The 18,127-nt window shown below is 44.1% G+C and overlaps 1 protein-coding gene across 1 annotated transcript in view; it reads left to right on the top strand.

Annotated features, from left to right (window-relative positions):
- tln1 (talin 1) overlaps positions 1-18,127 on the top strand; it is a 115,060-nt gene that overhangs the window by 39,017 nt on the left and 57,916 nt on the right. Inside the window, exons 7-18 of the mRNA XM_030435216.1 lie at positions 345-487; positions 5,562-5,689; positions 5,806-5,866; positions 6,019-6,123; positions 8,783-8,938; positions 10,288-10,389; positions 12,970-13,046; positions 13,228-13,408; positions 14,342-14,455; positions 14,572-14,680; positions 16,839-17,047; positions 17,143-17,241. Coding sequence (XP_030291076.1) covers positions 345-487; positions 5,562-5,689; positions 5,806-5,866; positions 6,019-6,123; positions 8,783-8,938; positions 10,288-10,389; positions 12,970-13,046; positions 13,228-13,408; positions 14,342-14,455; positions 14,572-14,680; positions 16,839-17,047; positions 17,143-17,241 — 1,484 coding nt within the window. The remainder of the gene's footprint in view (positions 1-344; positions 488-5,561; positions 5,690-5,805; positions 5,867-6,018; positions 6,124-8,782; positions 8,939-10,287; positions 10,390-12,969; positions 13,047-13,227; positions 13,409-14,341; positions 14,456-14,571; positions 14,681-16,838; positions 17,048-17,142; positions 17,242-18,127) is intronic.

An 18,127-nucleotide genomic window follows, 5' to 3' on the forward strand; every position in this document is an offset into this window, starting at 1 on the left:
ATATACACATCAAACAGTCCCTGAAATGTGATACTAATACCATATAGAAAATTTGCCAAAAATGTATCATTTGAAAGTTATCTAACTGGCGAACTGACCTGTTAGGATGGTTAGAGGTTATTCAGAAATATTATATGAGTATATCTAATATAAAAGCTATATTGTTTATATTTTATATGGCCAGTAAACACACGTGCCTTACAAATAGCAGAGCCTGCAGCACTGATCAACCATCTTTAAACACATTTCCTAAAAAGCGCCTGTCTCTTGTCCGTCAACGCATTCTGAAGAGTACAGAGACCACTAAATCACACTCAGTTTTTTCGGTTGATGTTTTTCCTCAGTGAACTGGTTGGACCATGGCAGGACGTTGAGGGAACAGGGTGTGGAAGAGACAGAAATGTTACTGCTTAGGAGGAAGTTCTTCTACTCAGACCAGAACGTGGACTCCAGAGACCCAGTCCAGCTAAACCTTCTCTATGTACAGGTACACAAACTCATTTCATACAAGCAATAATTGGCTTTCCTCACAGCCAAATAAACAGCATTGAGCCACCAGGAGAGGACCCAGCATCTGTAGGGACAGTCATTGGAACTGGTTGAAATGTGTGCACAGTGGCAAGCAAAGGTGTGGACCTGCGTGTTCTCAATCCTGACACTGCAGACTGGTCCTAGAGATATGGAAAGTCACACCTCTCATGGGAAAGAACCAGAGCCAGTGTGTAAGGTTGAGTGGTACCAACTAGATATAATTGGGCTCACATCTATGCAAAGTGCTGGTTGTGGAACCATTGTTGGATTCTCTCCTTTTCAGGAGTGACCCAGGTTGAGAGGCGTTGAGCAAGTGCGAGGACCCATGTGAGGCGCAGGCTGAGTGCTATAATGTTAAGAGCAAGTCTTTGAGGGGAAGGGTCTGAGTGTTGTTTGTGCTTAGGTGGCCTTCTTGGAATCCCTGGGTGGTGTTCTAGAAAGGGTTTTATCAAGGAACTTTGTAGTTCTTTTGGGGCTCACTTGGGCAATAATGGAGAAACTTGCCTGATCTGAGCTTGAATGGTGCTTTGGTAACAGACTTCTGTACTAGTCATGAGCCCCATTCACACTGGTGTTTGCATGCGGGGATCCTGCGCGAATTCTCCACCGCCTCCTCTGTGTGAAAGTTTCAGATGCGGTGAGGGGTGAAATTTCGCTCCAGCACTGCTACGCCTCTGGAGGTAGTATCAGGGCTGTATTATTGGCGAACCGAACCAGTGTGGACGGATAAGCCGGCTTTGCGTATCAAGGGTGGGTCAATCGGACAGTGATTACTGCACAGTCCCTCACTCAACTTAATACAGAAAAATGTCACACAAAGCAACGTTACATGACCAAACAAAAGTAGCGTTGTAACTGTCTTTGGCAACTTATATGAGGAAAAAAATACCATCGCTCCCAACCGTCCTACCAACTCTTTGTCACATGTCTGCCTGAAAAACAGGGTCTGTCACCGGCAAAAACTTTAACTCATCAGGTGTTTGTGTTGGGGGGAAAAAAATCACAGCGACAGTCAGCCCTCCAGACCAAGACTTCAGTGAACTTTCCCCCGGAATGGCGATTATGTAATTTAGTGCAAAAATTTTAACTTTGTCACTTTCCATGATGTTTGGTGGGTCAGGATCTCAATCACTACACATTTGAACAGCATCCTTATGATTTTAAACTGTACGCGGGTTTAGATTGACAGGAGGACACCGGGGAAACGCCTTGAAAACACACCGATGTCATCATCATGGAATCATCATTGACTGGCCAAAACAAACACCATGTTCACACAAGAAGTGATTCACAAGTGTAATTGATACCAGTGCCACCACCCATGATGAGTCAGATAGAATGGCGGGATGCTGCTGGACAGACCTGGTAAACTCAAGCAGTGAGAGTGAGCTGAGAACGTTTGGCGCATGTCCCTGTCTGATGGGTCTTCAGATCCCCCCTCCAGAAGAATGTCTCATGCATCCTGGGGGAGGTTAGAGACATGGAATCTGAGTGTTGTAGAGGCAGCTGCTAAGAACTGTTGTCTAAAGGACATTTTCCTGTCGTGGTAGCAACCTAAGACCTCACTGGTAGCTGTCAAGCCGAAGAATGACTGGCAAATCATTTGATGCCTCAGGAAGGGAAAGCAAGGCTTGGCGAAGAGCTGCTAACCCAGATTGAGGATATTGTGAGACGGTAAAAAGAGCCCTTCTGAGGAACTGCTGAACATTTACATTCGGGAGATTTAGCAGATGCTTTTGTCTTATGTGTATATATATGTATGTATATAATGACAGTAAGAACAGCAAGGATGTGCACGTCGCCCGGATCGGCGTCACCGGGGCCCCACCCTGGAGCCAGGCCTGGGGTTGGGGCTCGCAGGCGAGCGCCTGGTGGCCGGGTCTTTGCCCACGGGACCCGGCCGGGCGCAACCCGAACGAGCAACGTGGGTCCGCCCTACCGTGGGCTCACCACTCGCGGGAGGGTTCAGAAGGGGCCGGTGCAGTGGGATATGGGTGGCAGTCGTGGGCGGGGGCCCCGGCGGCCCAATCCCCGGATGGTGACTCTAGCCATGGGGACATGGAATGTCACCTCGCTGGGGGGGAAAGAGCCTGAGCTGGTGCGGGAGGTTGAGCGGTACCGGCTAGAAATAGTCGGGCTCACCTCCACGCACAGTCTGGGCTCTGGAACCCAACTCCTTGAGAGAGGCTGGACTCTCTTCTACTCTGGAGTTGCCCGCGGTGAGAGGCGGCGAGCTGGTGTGGGCTTGCTTATAGCCCCCCAGCTCAGCCGCCATGTGTTGGAGTTCTCCCCGGTGAACGAGAGGGTCGTTTCCCTGCGCCTTCGGGTCAGGGATGGGACTCTCACCATTGTCTCGGCTTATGGGCCGAACAGTGGTGCAGAGTACCCGGCCTTCTTGGAGTCCCTGGGAGGGGTACTGGAGAGTGCTCCAACCGGGGACTCCGTCGTTCTCCTGGGGGACTTCAATGCCCACGTGGGCGACGACAGTGTTACCTGGAGGGGTATGATTGGGAGGAACGGCCTCCCCGATCTGAACCCGAGTGGTGTTTTGTTACTGGACTTCTGTGCTAGTCACGGTTTGTCCATAACGAACACCATGTTCAAGCATAAGGGTGTCCATATGTGCACGTGGCACCAGGACACCCTAGGCCGGAGATCAATGATCGACTTTGTGGTCGTGTCATCTGACCTCCGGCCGTATGTCTTGGACACTCGGGTGAAGAGAGGGGCTGAGCTGTCAACTGATCACCACCTGGTGGTGAGTTGGATCCGCTGGCGGGGGAGGAAGCCGGACAGACCTGGCAGACCCAAACGTATCGTGAGGGTCTGCTGGGAACGTCTGGCAGAACCCTCTGCCAGGGAGATCTTTAACTCCCACCTCCGGGAGAGCTTTGACCAGATCCCGAGGGAGGCTGGGGACATTGAGTCCGAATGGACCATGTTCTCCACTTCCATTGTTGACGCGGCTGTCCGGAGCTGTGGCCGTAAGGTCTCCGGTGCCTGTCGCGGCGGCAATCCCCGAACCTGGTGGTGGACACCGGAAGTAAGGGTTGCTGTCAAGCTGAAGAAGGAGTCCTACCGAACCTGGCTGGCCCGGGGGACTCCTGAGGCAGCCGACGGGTACCGGCAGGCCAAGCGTGCGGCAGCACGGGCAGTCTCGGAAGCAAAAACTCGGGTCTGGGAAGAGTTCGGGGAGGCCATGGAGGAGGACTACCGGTCGGCCTCGAAGAAATTCTGGCAAACCATCCGGCGCCTCAGGAGGGGGAAGCAGTCCTCCACCAACACTGTTTACAGTGGGGGTGGGGAGCTGTTGACCTCGACTGGGGACATCGTCGGGCGGTGGAAGGAATACTTCGAGGATCTCCTCAATCCCACTGACACGCCTTCCATAGAGGAAGCAGAGGCTGGGGACTCAGAGGTTGACCCATCCATCACCCAAGCCGCAGTCACTGAGGTAGTCCGGAAGCTCCTAAGTGGCAAAGCACCGGGGGTGGATGAGATCCGCCCTGAGTACCTCAAGTCTCTGGATGTTGTGGGGCTGTCTTGGTTGACACGTCTCTGCAGCATCGCGTGGCAGTCGGGGACAGTGCCTCTGGACTGGCAGACCGGGGTGGTGGTCCCCCTATTTAAAAAGGGGGACCGGAGGGTGTGTTCCAACTATCGGGGGATCACACTCCTCAGCCTCCCTGGGAAAGTCTATTCAAGGGTACTGGAGAGGAGAATTCGGCCGATAGTCGAACCTCGGATTCAGGAGGAACAATGCGGTTTTCTTCCTGGCCGTGGAACACTGGACCAGCTTTATACCCTCCGCAGGGTGCTCGAGGGTTCATGGGAGTTTGCCCAACCAGTCCACATGTGTTTTGTGGACTTGGAGAAGGCATTGGACCATGTCCCTCGTGGCATTCTGTGGGAGGTGCTCCGGGAGTACGGGGTCGGAGGCCCTCTGTTAAGGGCTGTACGGTCCCTGTACAACCGGAGCAGGAGCATGGTTCGCATTGCCGGCAGTAAGTCAGACCTGTTCCCAGTGCATGTTGGACTCCGGCAGGGCTGCCCTTTGTCACCGGTTCTGTTCATTATTTTTATGGACAGAATTTCTAGGCACAGCCACGGGCCGGAGGGGATCTGGTTCGGGAGCCACTGGATCTCATCTCTGCTTTTCGCGGATGATGTGGTCTTGTTGGCTCCTTCGAGCCAGGACCTCCAGCATGTCCTGGGGCGGTTTGCAGCCGAGTGTGAAGCACCTCCAAATCTGAGGCCATGGTTCTCGACCGGAAAAAGGTGGCTTGCTCCCTCCAGGTGGGAGGAGAGTTCCTGCCTCAAGTGGAGGAGTTTAAGTATCTCGGGGTCTTGTTCACGAGTGAGGGAAGGATGGAGCGTGAGATTGACAGGCGGATCGGTGCAGCGGCCGCAGTAATGCGGTCGTTGTATCGGTCTGTCGTGGTGAAGAGAGAGCTGAGCCGAAAGGCGAAGCTCTCGATTTACCAGTCAATCTACGTTCCGACCCTCACCTATGGCCATGAACTTTGGGTCATGACCGAAAGAATAAGATCCCGGATACAAGCGGCCGAAATGAGTTTCCTCCGCAGGGTGGCAGGGCGCTCCCTTAGAGATAGGGTGAAGAGCTCTGTCACCCGGGAGGGGCTCGGAGTAGAGCCGCTGCTCCTCCACATCGAGAGGAGCCAGCTGAGGTGGCTCGGGCATCTGTTTCGGATGCCCCCGGGACGCCTCCCTCGGGAGGTGTTCCTGGCATGTCCCGCCGGGAGGATATATATATATATATATATATATATATATATATATATATATATATATATATATATATATATATATATATATATATATATATATATATATATATATATATATATATATATATATATATATATATATATATACATATATACATATATACATATATATATATATATATATATATATATATATATATATGAGAGAGAGAGATTCTGTTCTCCTGATTGATAGTGGATAATATTGTAAGGATTTGTCTGTCTGTTTCTTCGTGTGGACAGGCCCGTGACGACATTTTGAATGGATCTCATCCAGTCTCCTTTGACAAGGCCTGTGAGTTTGCTGGTTATCAGTGTCAGATTCAGTTTGGAGACCACAATGAGTCCAAACACAAGACTGGATTCTTAGAGTAAGCCCTGCTTTCATATACATATTCAATCATATTCACTCTGCAGTCCAATTCTTTTGGCTACATTCATTATTATTTGAGGTTTCTGATTTCTATTTGAACTTTTTCTTCCTTAGCTTAAAGGAGTTCCTTCCCAAAGAGTACATCAAGCACAAAGGAGATAAAAAGATCTTCCAGGTAAGAAGTGGACTGCTGCATCACACTGCACAGAGATGTTTAGTAGCTACCCTTGGTTGGAACTTTAGCTGAGAATCAGAGATGCAACAAATACAACATGCAACACTGAATGAATCGATTACTTTGATTGATTTTGTCTTGTGTTTCTGCAGGCACACAAAAACTGTCAGAACATGACAGAGATTGAGGCCAAAGTCAGCTATGTGAAGCTTGCCAGGTCTCTGAAAACCTACGGAGTGTCATTCTTTCTGGTCAAGGTGAGAGGAAAGGGATCACTTAACATTTCCGTTTGATGGAATGCAGAACAGGCTTAATAAGATGGAGAAATTTACATTTCTTTCAGGTGCATTCAGGGCACAATTACTGAAGCCACTTGGAAGTTCTAAATAGTGTCAGTAAAAAGGTGTTGGTGGTTATTTGTTAAGTACTCGACATCATAGAAACTCATCTATAAAAAAAAAAAAAAATATCTAAAAGTTAGCTAGATGGGGCGTCGTTTAGCTCAGGGGTTCGACTCCCGGCCTGGGTCCCTTTGCTGCGTGTCACTCCCCCTCTCTCTCTCATCCCGTTTCCTGTCATATCTTCAGCTGTCCTGTCAATAAAGCCAAAAGGCCAAAAAAAATATATACATATTAAAGTAAGCTAGATGAGTTACATGAACTCACCCTCCTTTGTAGCTGCTTCAGTTTGGTAGCTGAAAGTTGGATGTTATTTCTTGTATACGTAAAGTGAGTTTTTTGATTTGGTTAAGAACTGTACCATGAGAATGTTCTTTGTTTTTTAAAGAAAGGAAAAATGATTTGTTTTGTGTATGTATATGTACTGCACAAGTTAACACACTTTCTACTTTTGTGACTACAGCTAGGAACTTTTAAATCCTGCACAGAATCATATTCTCATTTAAACTTCTACCAGCATGTTGATATAGAAGTTGCCAGATATATTAAGCATAGAAGTGTTCAAAACTAATAGTTTAACTGACGATAGACAAGATTTTTGTCTTAACCTGATGCTATCAGGACTCCAGACTGCAACAATTTACTTGCATTTTGCATTATTTTTGGAGGCAGTGCGACTTTAAGTAGGAGCGCCTGTGCAACGTGCAAAAGTGTCACTCATGATATGTTTTTTAAAATTATCATCATACATCATGTAAAACACCAGGAACGGCATTTCTCATTCGCCGATCCAGTTTCTCTGCCTGCAATACACAAACCGTCCCTCTCTATGTACTAGAAGCTAGTAATAATAATGCAATACTACCAAGGCCTGTTATAACCCGGTGGTGCTGTGTTGTTTCCTGGCACCAGTGAAAACAAAGGGAGAAAATAACATATATATTTTTGAAGACAAAACCATAGTTGCATAATCTATTCAAATGATATATTTTTGAATATTTGAAAATCATGATGAGGATTAATTTAATGATTGATGACCATCTCTAAAATGAAGCAGACTAACATTTGGATCAGAAAGTTTTTGTTTCACATCACACACTAAAATTAAGAGCTCAATAACACACCCTATTGTACAAATTGCGGGCAAACGGCAGTGTCACTGTACACGGCAATACCAGCAGTTACTTTCTGAACTCTCTCCAGGGTTTTTTCAGATCCTGATGTCTGTTACTTGGATTCAGGGGTGCACTTGAAAAAAATCATCTAAACATTTCGGTGTTTTATCGAGAACACATCACAGGGAATTTTAGGTTGGTCACAATATCAGATTTTCTTAGGCCAAAAGAATTCAGGATAACAATATTACTAAAATATCCACAAACATTACAGTCTGACTCATCCATCATCTCCTCTAGCATGATTTTGAGTGGCATTAGTAGCTACACACTGTGGTAGCTAGCTAGCTAATGACTGCTTATTTGTTTTCTTTTTTTCCATTTTATGGTGGGTGGGAACCAGCCATGAGGTGCATTTCTGCAACCTACTATGACAAAGCAAGAACGCAAAAGAAGGGAAATGATTTGATAGTCTGTGTTATTTACCAGATATTATTTATGTTTATTATTAACGTGATATCAATATTTAATTTTTGAATGGTACAATTATGGTCAATATTGGTATATTGTGACACACAACACATACTGCACATATGCAAGTAAATGATGAAATAATGATGATGAAAACAAAGCTAATCCTCTTCTTAGCCTGTATTACAGTAAGAAAGGGAAAGACACTTGTTTTAACACTTTCAAAATGCAGTTAAAACTTTTTGTTAGCAATGAATGTTTTTTTATAATGTTTGGTTATAGGAGCTGCTGTGGCCTCCCTTTAATGATTTGCTCTGAAAGCACGACCTCACTTTTTGACTTAATCCTTTAAATATATCCTTTTAAGATAAGAAAATAAAGATGTTGTGTGTTATGTGGTATGAAATCTTAAGTGGTATCTCAAAATTTTGTGCTTGTATTCCTTAAATTTTCAGTAGGCAGCACAAGTGCTCCAAGTTAGCCTAGAGCACTGGCTATGAAGTAAATGTTGACTGCTCATTGTAATGGCTTTAAAATAATGACACCATTAGTGTTTAGATTGGTTCCCTACAAACCGTGCTTTCACCAAGCAGTCTTGTCCACCATCAGGCTTGAACTCTCCCTGGAATATTATTGCTGCCTGGTGATTGAAGTCAGGCTGGCAGTCTGGCACTATTTCTATCAGCTTTCTCTTTTCTATTATAGACTAAATAATGAAAAACCTCATGTTTTATCCTATGTGGTTGGTAGTTGCTATTCTGAGGAAAACAGAAACGATCTGGTTGTGTTTGTCTCTAATACCACTTGGAAATGCTAGGGGATATTTGTTTTCTAGACATGCAGCAAAATGGCTGAATAAGAAATTCAAATGCGTCAACATTTTTGGTTTATTTCTAGTAAGGACATTGTAACTTTACTTAATCTTCCTGTAGGAGAAAATGAAGGGCAAGAACAAACTGGTTCCTCGTCTGCTGGGTATCACCAAGGAGAGTGTGATGAGGGTGGATGAGAAGACAAAGGAGGTGATCCAGGAGTGGAACCTGACCAACATCAAACGCTGGGCTGCCTCCCCTAAGAGCTTCACCCTGGTGAGTACGCCATGGAAAGACAGACCATATCATTGACCCTGTGTTTTTTCACCCAAGGAAGTTTTAAGTATTTCAGAACTGTCAGCTGCTTGTGCCTCTGACTCTAGTCACATGGTTCACGAAAATGCCATACCAGCTAGTTGATTTTTTTTTCACTGTTGTTTGGTCTGTTGGTTGGAAACCTGATTCATTCATTTATTTATTTATTTATTTATTTTTTTTTTTAAAGCTTTGGTACTCACCAATTGCCTCACTTATTAATGGACATTGTATTGTTTTAAACATACAATTGAAGTACACTGACGTACTGGAGTACTGATACGTTTGACAACCCTAGCAGAATATCAGTGGTAACGGTTTTCAAAGTGCAAATTATTGATACTTATTTCCCACCTCTGATCACAATGCAGTGAATAGATACATAATCTGTACACTTTTCTAGTGGTTTACCTTTTTTTTGTGGTATAGTGGTATTCTTCATCAGTTAGACAGATATCATGATGTATTGTTAGATGATTGTCTTGCAATGTATCAATAATCGCAGGATCGCTGTATCCTGCTACTATTGTTACCATGGGCAACTTATTATGAATGAATACTAGAATACTATGAATGGCTTTTTATTGATAGGACAGCTTTAGAAATGGGATGACATGCAGCAAATGGCCACAGGTCGGACTCAAACCCAGGGCCACTGCAGTGAGGGAAGAGCCTCTGTACATGGTTCGCATGCTCTACCAACTGAGTTACTGGCACACCCAATAAAAACCATTTTTAATGAATGTGCAGATGTTTCTCAAACTGTTGACTGAAGGGGAAACATGCCGTGAGCCTGATATTTCACATTCATTTTTGTCATATTGTAGGACATCACTACACATGCAGAAGTAACTGTGCATTCTCAGTACTTGGACAGTACATGACATATTTTACACCTCCAGACTGACAGCTTATTCAGCAATGATGTCATCAAGAACAACTGATGTTGATTGGGCTTATGGTGCAGAGGAAAAAAGATGTCCCATTTCTCCAAAAATGTGTTTCCTCCATTTCTGTTTCTCCTCAAATAATCTCTTCCTTGCATCTTTTCCTTCCCTCCTCAATGGGATCAAGATGTGGGTATGGAAAAGAGTAATGAGAAGCACCCAATGGAATGTTATCACATCCGTTCACATCTTTGCATTTTAAGAAAGAGAAAACATTTATCAAGTGTCCCCAGCTGGACTCGAGCCATGGATGTTGTCATTCATAGTCTGAGCCGTCTAAGCCATTGTAACCCCTAAGCTACAAGGAAGCCCCCGGCATATGTGAATCTTTAAATGCAAGGTTGTTCTTTGCTCTGCTTTCAGGACTTTGGAGACTACCAGGATGGTTATTACTCTGTGCAGACCACTGAGGGAGAGCAGATAGCTCAGCTTATTGCTGGTTACATCGACATCATCCTCAAAAAGGTAAAAGTCAGCAATAATGTGGGACTGACATCTTATACACTACCATGGTAAAATGTATTTGTTTAAGGTATGCTGACTTCATTTTTGAAAATAAGAGGAAATAAGTTTTACCTTAAATTTCTCTTTTCTTACTACTACAGGTGAAGTCAGGTTGATTTGTTATTAGGGGTGTCACAGTTTCAATTCTAAATCAAAAATAGATGACTCGAGTATTTAATGTCAATTATTGAAATCAAAATAAATAAATACACTTGCAGTGTGGGTTGTGAAAAGAGTCTTGCAGGTTGTGAAAGTCTGTTGTTTTAAAGTATAGAGTTTAACAGTTTGTTCTGTATTGTCTGGTGACATATTTGTATATGATTTTAAATAAAATATTTAAAGATTAATTAATACAATTTTTCTTTTTGAGAGAAATATGAAAATGTAAATAAGAGTTATCAATGCATTAAACAAAATATCTATTTAACTTGATTTAACAAATCAACATTTGTTAATCTAACAATGCAAAGCCATCAGTGCTGAAAAATAAAATTTGAAATGGAATCGTGACCCTCCTTCTCCTTATTGCAGAGAAACAGCTGGTATAAATGCCTCTAGGAGCTTTACTGTGAATGTAAATGGCAGAAAAAACAGAATTAAACGCTACACAGACAGCCATGTTAATCCAAACAGTAGTTGATTTGATTAACCTGAACAATAAACTGTGTAGTCCATAAGGAAGGAAGGAAGGAAGGGTGCTTTGCTCAAAATTTGCCCACCATTTTTTCTAGATTACATTAAAATATCAGTCATATTCTGTGTCCTAGTCCTAATCCATTTATCTTTCAAAGCTAAACCTTATCAATTTTTATGTTGGTTAGTTAATGCCCACACAGTCATTTCCCTTTCTCTGACTGTTTTGAACACCAGCCATGATGGACACTGTCAAACTTCTGGACAGGAGTGGTAATGTGGAGTTTATTAATTAAAAAATTAACATTAAGCATGTTGGATAGCCACTCCTAATGCATTTGATGGAAGGGACATGAATGAAGAATTTCCTATAAATGTGAATTTGTTGACAACCTGATGTTGTAAATGACGGTGCTCCCTCTTTATCTTGTCTCATTGATGTATTGCTCATTATGTTGCAATGATGTCTAGCTGCTTATATTGTAACTGCATGGATTCCCCTTCTGTTGTATACAATCCTCTTCCTCACTTTGTAATTGGAGTAATAAATTGATTGGATTACAATCTTACACCGATCAGGCACAACATTATGACCACCTGCCTAATATTGTGTTGGTCCCCCTTTTGCTCCCAAAACATCCCTGACCCGTCGAGGCATGGACTCCACTAGACCCCTGAAGGTACGCTGTGGTATCTGGCACCAAGATGTAGAAGCAGGTCCTTTAAGTCCTGTAAGTTGCGAGGTGGGGCCTCCATGGATCGGACTTGTTTGTCCAGCACATCCCACAGATGCTCGATTCTACTGAGATCTGGGGAATTTGGAGGCCAAGTCAACACCTCAAACTCGTTGTTGTGCTCTTCAAACCATTCCTGAACCATTTTTGCTTTGTGGCACGAAGCATTATCCTGCTGAAAGAGGCCACAGCCATCAGGGAGTACAGTTTCCATGAAAGGCTGTACGTGGTCTGCAAAAATGCTCAGGTAGGTGGTACGTGTCAAACTAACATCCACATGGATGGTAGGCCCCAAGATTTCCCAGCAGAACATTGCCCAAAGCATCACACGGCCTCCGCCAGCTTACCTTCTTCCCATAGTGCACCCTGGTGCCATGTGTTCCCCAGGTAAGCAACGCATACACCCGGACATCCATGTGATGTAAAAGAAAAGGTGATTCATCAGACCAGGTCACCTTCTTCCATTGCTTCGTGCCCAGTTCTGATGCTCACGTGCCCATTGTTGGTGCTTTTGGGGGTGGACAGAGGTCAGCATGGGCACCCTGACTGGTCTGTAGCTCTGCAGCCCCATACGCAACAAACTACAATGCATTGTGTATTCTGACACCTGTCTGTCAGAACCAGCATTAACTTCTTTAGCAATTTGAGCAACAGTAGCTCGTCTGTTGAATCAGACCACACGGGTCAGCCTTCGCTCCCCACATGCATCAGTGAGCCTTGGTCGCCCATGACCCTGTCACTAGTTCACCACTGTCCCTTGCTTGGACCACTTTTGATAGATCCTGACCACTGCAGACCAGGAACACCCCACAAGAGCTGCAGTTTTGGAGATGCTCTGACCCATTCATCTAGCCATCACATATTGGTTCTTTTCAAACTTGCTGAAATCCTTATGCAAACTCAACTTTGAGGACAACATGTTCACTTGCTGCGCAAAATATCTCACCCAATATCAGGTGCCATGATGAAGAGATAATCAGTGATATTCACTTCACCTGTCAGTGGTCATGATGTTATGCCTGATCGAACATTGTATTGTAAGAAATGAAACCTGATCAGTCTATTAAATGAGCCATAGCAATGGGTTTTAATGGCTAGCCTTTCTTAAATCCTTTAAATTACATTCTGGATGCTAAAGTGTGGTCACTACTGATGTCATTACTGTCTTTGACAGAAAAAGAGCAAAGACCACTTTGGCCTGGAGGGAGATGAAGAGTCAACGATGCTGGAAGACTCCGTTTCACCGAAAAAGTAAGTGTGTGTGTGTCTATGTCTGTGTGTGACAGATTGTGCTATTCATCATAGTGTGTGTGTGCTCCGAGCAGACAGCAGCAGTGGGTGCATATTGACTACCTACACTTCCGACTTCCTTGGCGAAACCCTATATTTGCCACAAAGTAATTTCTCTCTTCCTTTTGTGACAACACTCCAGGTCCACAGTGATGCAGCAGCAGTTTAACAAGGTGGGCAAGGTGGAGACGGGCTCAGTGGCCCTGCCAGCCATCATGCGTTCAGGAGCTGGAGGCCCAGAGAGCTTCCAGATGGGCTCTATGCCTCAGGCCAAGCAGCACATCACCAGTGGGCAGATGCACAGAGGACACATGCCTCCACTGGTAAAGCAATAACAAATATCACAAAAGGCTTGAATTGGCAGAATGTGACTCAAAATGAACTGTGATCATAATCCTCTGCATCTGTACTGTACTGCACTGTTATGTTCTATAAGAACTTCGATACAACCGGTGTACAAATGTCTGTATTATGGGAACCAAAATGCAATAATAAGAAATATAGATAATTTGCATTAAATTCTATTATGATTAAATGATTTTCTAACTTTATTATTCTAAATCTCCCTCGGGATAGATAAAGCATGCGGCTGTCCATCCAAATGTAAAATCTGTCAAGACTTTCAAGCCCAGTGAACAATCATGCCTTTTAAACAAATTGTGACACAAGAAAACACAAGAGAGAAAAGAACAGGAGGAGAAGGTAGCAAAGCATCTAATATTCCTGATTCCTGGCTTTTTTATTCAGAGTAAACGGCATGCAGCAGTTCAGCTGCTCTGTCAACTGGTCAGTATCCAGCAGGTAATATTAAGATAGGAAGCTTCATATAATGTTAGTCCTCCTGAATAACTGTAACAGAAGGTATGCTATGCTAGCCTATTAGATAATAAGCAGGCTATTTCAAGCAGTGGATAATCCTTCAATTTCCATATTATGTTTTGGCGCTTAAACTGCTAGAGCGCTTTTAAACTTTAGGCTTAGTATCTCATACGACAATAAAATCCAACACATTGTTGGTAAAATACATATACCTTATCATGTGTGCATGTGCTTATTAAAGCTGCAGTCTGGAGTTTTGAGAAAAAAGTGGACTTAGCCAGAATATGTGAATGATACAGCTCCCAGGTCCTCCTTCTTCCTCTCTGCTGCTGCAGACCTGCCTTCAAAGCCCCTCCCACAGAGGAGCCTTCTGTGCACGAGCAGGTTTGCAACCACGGTAACAGAGGACGCCAGATAATATTTTTTTGTGTCCACAGACTTCAGCTCAACAAGCCCTGACTGGAACCATCAACTCCAGTATGCAGGCTGTCCAGGCTGCCCAGGCCTCTCTGGATGACTTCGATACTTTGCCCCCACTGGGAACAGATGCGGTGAGATGAAATCTTTTCAGTCCAAGTGGTTTGAACTAAGTGCCAATATAAGTACAGAGTCATTCAATTCTATGTCTTTGTCACCAGAGGGTTTTCTTCTTTTACTTTTTATCAAGGCATCTCAAGCATGGCGCAAAAACAAGATGGATGAGTCCAAACACGAGATCCATTCTCAAGTGGATGCCATCACAGCAGGGACTGCATCTATGGTCAACCTCACTGCAGGTAGAAACACTGTGCCTCATCATACCCTCTCCTTGTTGCTTCCAGTATGTGTAATGCCAGTGGTTTGGAAAATGCTTCGGAGCATGTTGAATTTGGTTGACATTAGCTAAGGCTCTGATAACCAAATTCAACATGCTACAAAGCGTTCTGCCTGTCTGATAAATGTCAGATTTGACAGACACAGCCAGAGCAAGCTTGTCCTACCTGATCTGACATATGATTGGTTACCTGATGAAGAGCGACGGTGATGACGATGATGTATTTCTCACAAATTGAAAGCTCATCATCTAGAAGCACTTGGAGTGGCTGCAATACAAAGGTAGAACACCCTGCAACGAAAAAAAGGAATCTGGGTGAAGTACTTTCTCTCTCAGCAGCAGGATTCTGATGCATATCCTCTGTCCTCATTGGGAGCTACTACCACAAGTTTTTTGGGCTCAGAAATGAATGGTGGATGGACATGGGCCCTTAAAGAGCACTTTCTGCATTGATGTAGAAAAGTACTCAGTGCATCATCACTGATTGGTACAACAGACTTGAAACTTTCAGCGAGTAACACCCTGCTTTTCAATGACTCTTTAACTTCTAAAGAACTATTGACCTGATGACAGATGTGCTCTGTATGAAACACTGAAAAAAAAACTCTGATTAGAACCTCTTAATGGACAGGTCTTCCGCTTTACAATCCAACAGTTTGTGTATAGAAAAGTTAGTGCTGATGACACTCAGCTTTACATATTAAACATTATCTGCACACGTGGGAATAGCTGCGAGCTCTGTCCAAACCAACAATAAATTCTACACATTACTAGGCATCACTAGGCAATGCGACAGCTGCTAAAGCTTTCATCAGTACAGTGAGTTACAACAGTGAGTCAGCACATATAAAACACATGTCTGAATGACATTCTGAGAGTCTTTTGCACCTAAATTCCTCCACAATCTTCTCTATGAGCAACTTCTCTGTTCAGTCATTCTCAAAGAATGACACAACCAGTGTTTTTACCCCTGTAACCAGTCCACTCCCTTGCTGTTGGCCATGCACAGTAATGGGCAACCGGGTAAGATTTTCACAGTGATTTATTTTGTATTTAATTGTAATGACACATCTTGAAATAATGCTGCATATACACAGCTAAAAGAATGTGGCTATATGAAACCCAGACCACCTTCAAATGTTGTCTCAGTGCTACTATTAGCAGCCTACTTTTGATCAGAACACCTGAGACCCATACCAATGCCAGGTTTAAACATGGCAGTAGACGGATCATATTTCATTTTCCAAAGTAAAAGCAATGTGTCGCTAACATCGAGCATGTTTAATAAGGTCGCTTGCTCACTCTGATTCTTGAGTCAATCTTTGCGGTAGGGCTTCTGGGAGGTTTGATCAACTCTGGCTGGGTTGCATGGACAAGGATGTTGGAAAGCATCTTTAAAATGCCTGATCACCCTTGGTTTCGCCATTAATTATGTGTGCTAGTGCAACCTAGCATGTCCATTCTGAATCCTCAGGACAAACTCATACTTGGTAATCCATGCCATGCCCTAGCACATTTGATTCCCAAAGTCCAGTTTGTTTGACTAATGTGAGCGCTCTGTACCATGCGAAGGCCAGTACACTTTCTTGGCCCTGGCATGGTTGGGAGAGGTGTGCTTTTGCAGGGTTTGGCTGCTCACGCACGAACACAGGCACGGTTGTGCAAAGTGGACGTGAAGTATAATCATGAATATTATGTTGCCTTGTATAATCAAAACAATTCAGGAATGTAGGGGGGCCATCTATGACCAAAATGACCCAAATAAAGCCACAAAAGTAGTCAGTAGAGGTTTTCGTGTTCGCTGTGTTGTATATGATGAAGTATGTACAAGTGGTAAGTAACAAGTAATTTGGGTGCAGGCTAGCAGGGGCTGGGGAGGAAGGACAATCGTGCTTGGGCACGGTATGAAGCACCTGGACCTAGTGTGAGTGCCCCCTCAGACTCAGGGACGGCAGGGCTAACCTTCTCACAGCTCAGTGATGATTAAGTATTCCAGATCTGTATTCTAGCTTTTGACATGAACCCATGTGGTACTTGGTTTGTCCCTCTGTCAGTATCTGTCTGTCTTTCTGTATTACCCATAAATCCACCCTTCCTTCCTTTCTGTGTTGCTCTCTCAGGTGATCCCGCAGAGACGGACTACACAGCGGTGGGCTGTGCTGTCACCACAATCTCCTCCAACCTGACAGAGATGTCAAAGGGTGTTAAACTGCTGGCAGCGCTCATGGATGATGAAGGAGGAAATGGGCAACAGCTGCTGGGTGCTGCCAAGAACCTGGCCTGTGCTGTCTCTGAAATGCTGAAGACTGCCCAGCCCGCAAACACAGAGGTACTGTATGTAGCCAAAAAACTAGGGAGATGTAGACCTGTTATGTCAACTCTTTGCTATTTTGAGTTGATGTCCATGATATCTTTTGCTTCCAGCCTCGTCAGAACCTGCTACAGGCTGCAGGAAATGTGGGCCAGGCCAGTGGAGAGCTGCTGTCTCATATAGGAGAGACAGACACTGATCCACAGTTCCAGGTTTGTCCAGTTTAACTTTGATCAATGCAGTGTTGCTCTTATTTTTATAATAGCTTCTGCTGGTAGTTCTTGTAGTGTAGCACTACAAGAAGTTCTTGTAGTGTAGCACTACAAGAACTATCATCAGCTAGCATCAGTCTCAGTCAGTGTGAAGTAGACAAGAGATTTTTTGTTATTGTACATTTTAGAAAAAACTAAAACTACAAAAAGTTACTGAAGTCGCTGTTAGGTAGTGTCAAAATTAGCTGCCAAGTAACTGACCAGCTGAGTTCCAGGTCTAAATTATTGAATGGGCGTTGTGGCCATTATACCGGGGTGGGAAAAGTCCCACCGTCCTTCTCCAATTATTGATCACTTTTACCATGTTGAAAATGAGTCGGTCTATCCATGCGGTGCTCTTTACAGAGCACAGTGTCCGTGCTTCATTGGCTATTAAACCCATTCTGCTTGCTTCTTGAGAGAAAGCCAAAATTAATGACACTCCATACCAAATTTTTACCATGTCAAGGCAAACACAGGTTGACACAAAGCACACACACACAAAGAGAGACACACACATGCCAGGCAGCTTATTAAAGGTGGGTCACACACACTGTCACACAAAAAGCCTTGAACCAATAAACTAGGTAGGTGGAAGGGAAACGTGGCAGAAGAGAGGAAAGAAAGATGACAATTGAGAATAAAGCAAGGGGAGAGAAAGAAGGGTTGATATCAAGAGTTAAAGGAGGAACAAGTGAACTAAACAAAAACGGATGACTGAAGGGTATAAATCCAGGGATGAGTGCTACCATTATATTAGATGATACAATTGGGTATGTTATAGTTGTGTGAGGCTATGCTATTTATGAAATAGAAAACTCCAAAGGTCATTGTTGGTGATAGATTG

This window comes from Sparus aurata, chromosome 12 (genome assembly GCF_900880675.1).
Source record: "Sparus aurata chromosome 12, fSpaAur1.1, whole genome shotgun sequence".
Classification (NCBI taxonomy): domain Eukaryota; kingdom Metazoa; phylum Chordata; class Actinopteri; order Spariformes; family Sparidae; genus Sparus; species Sparus aurata.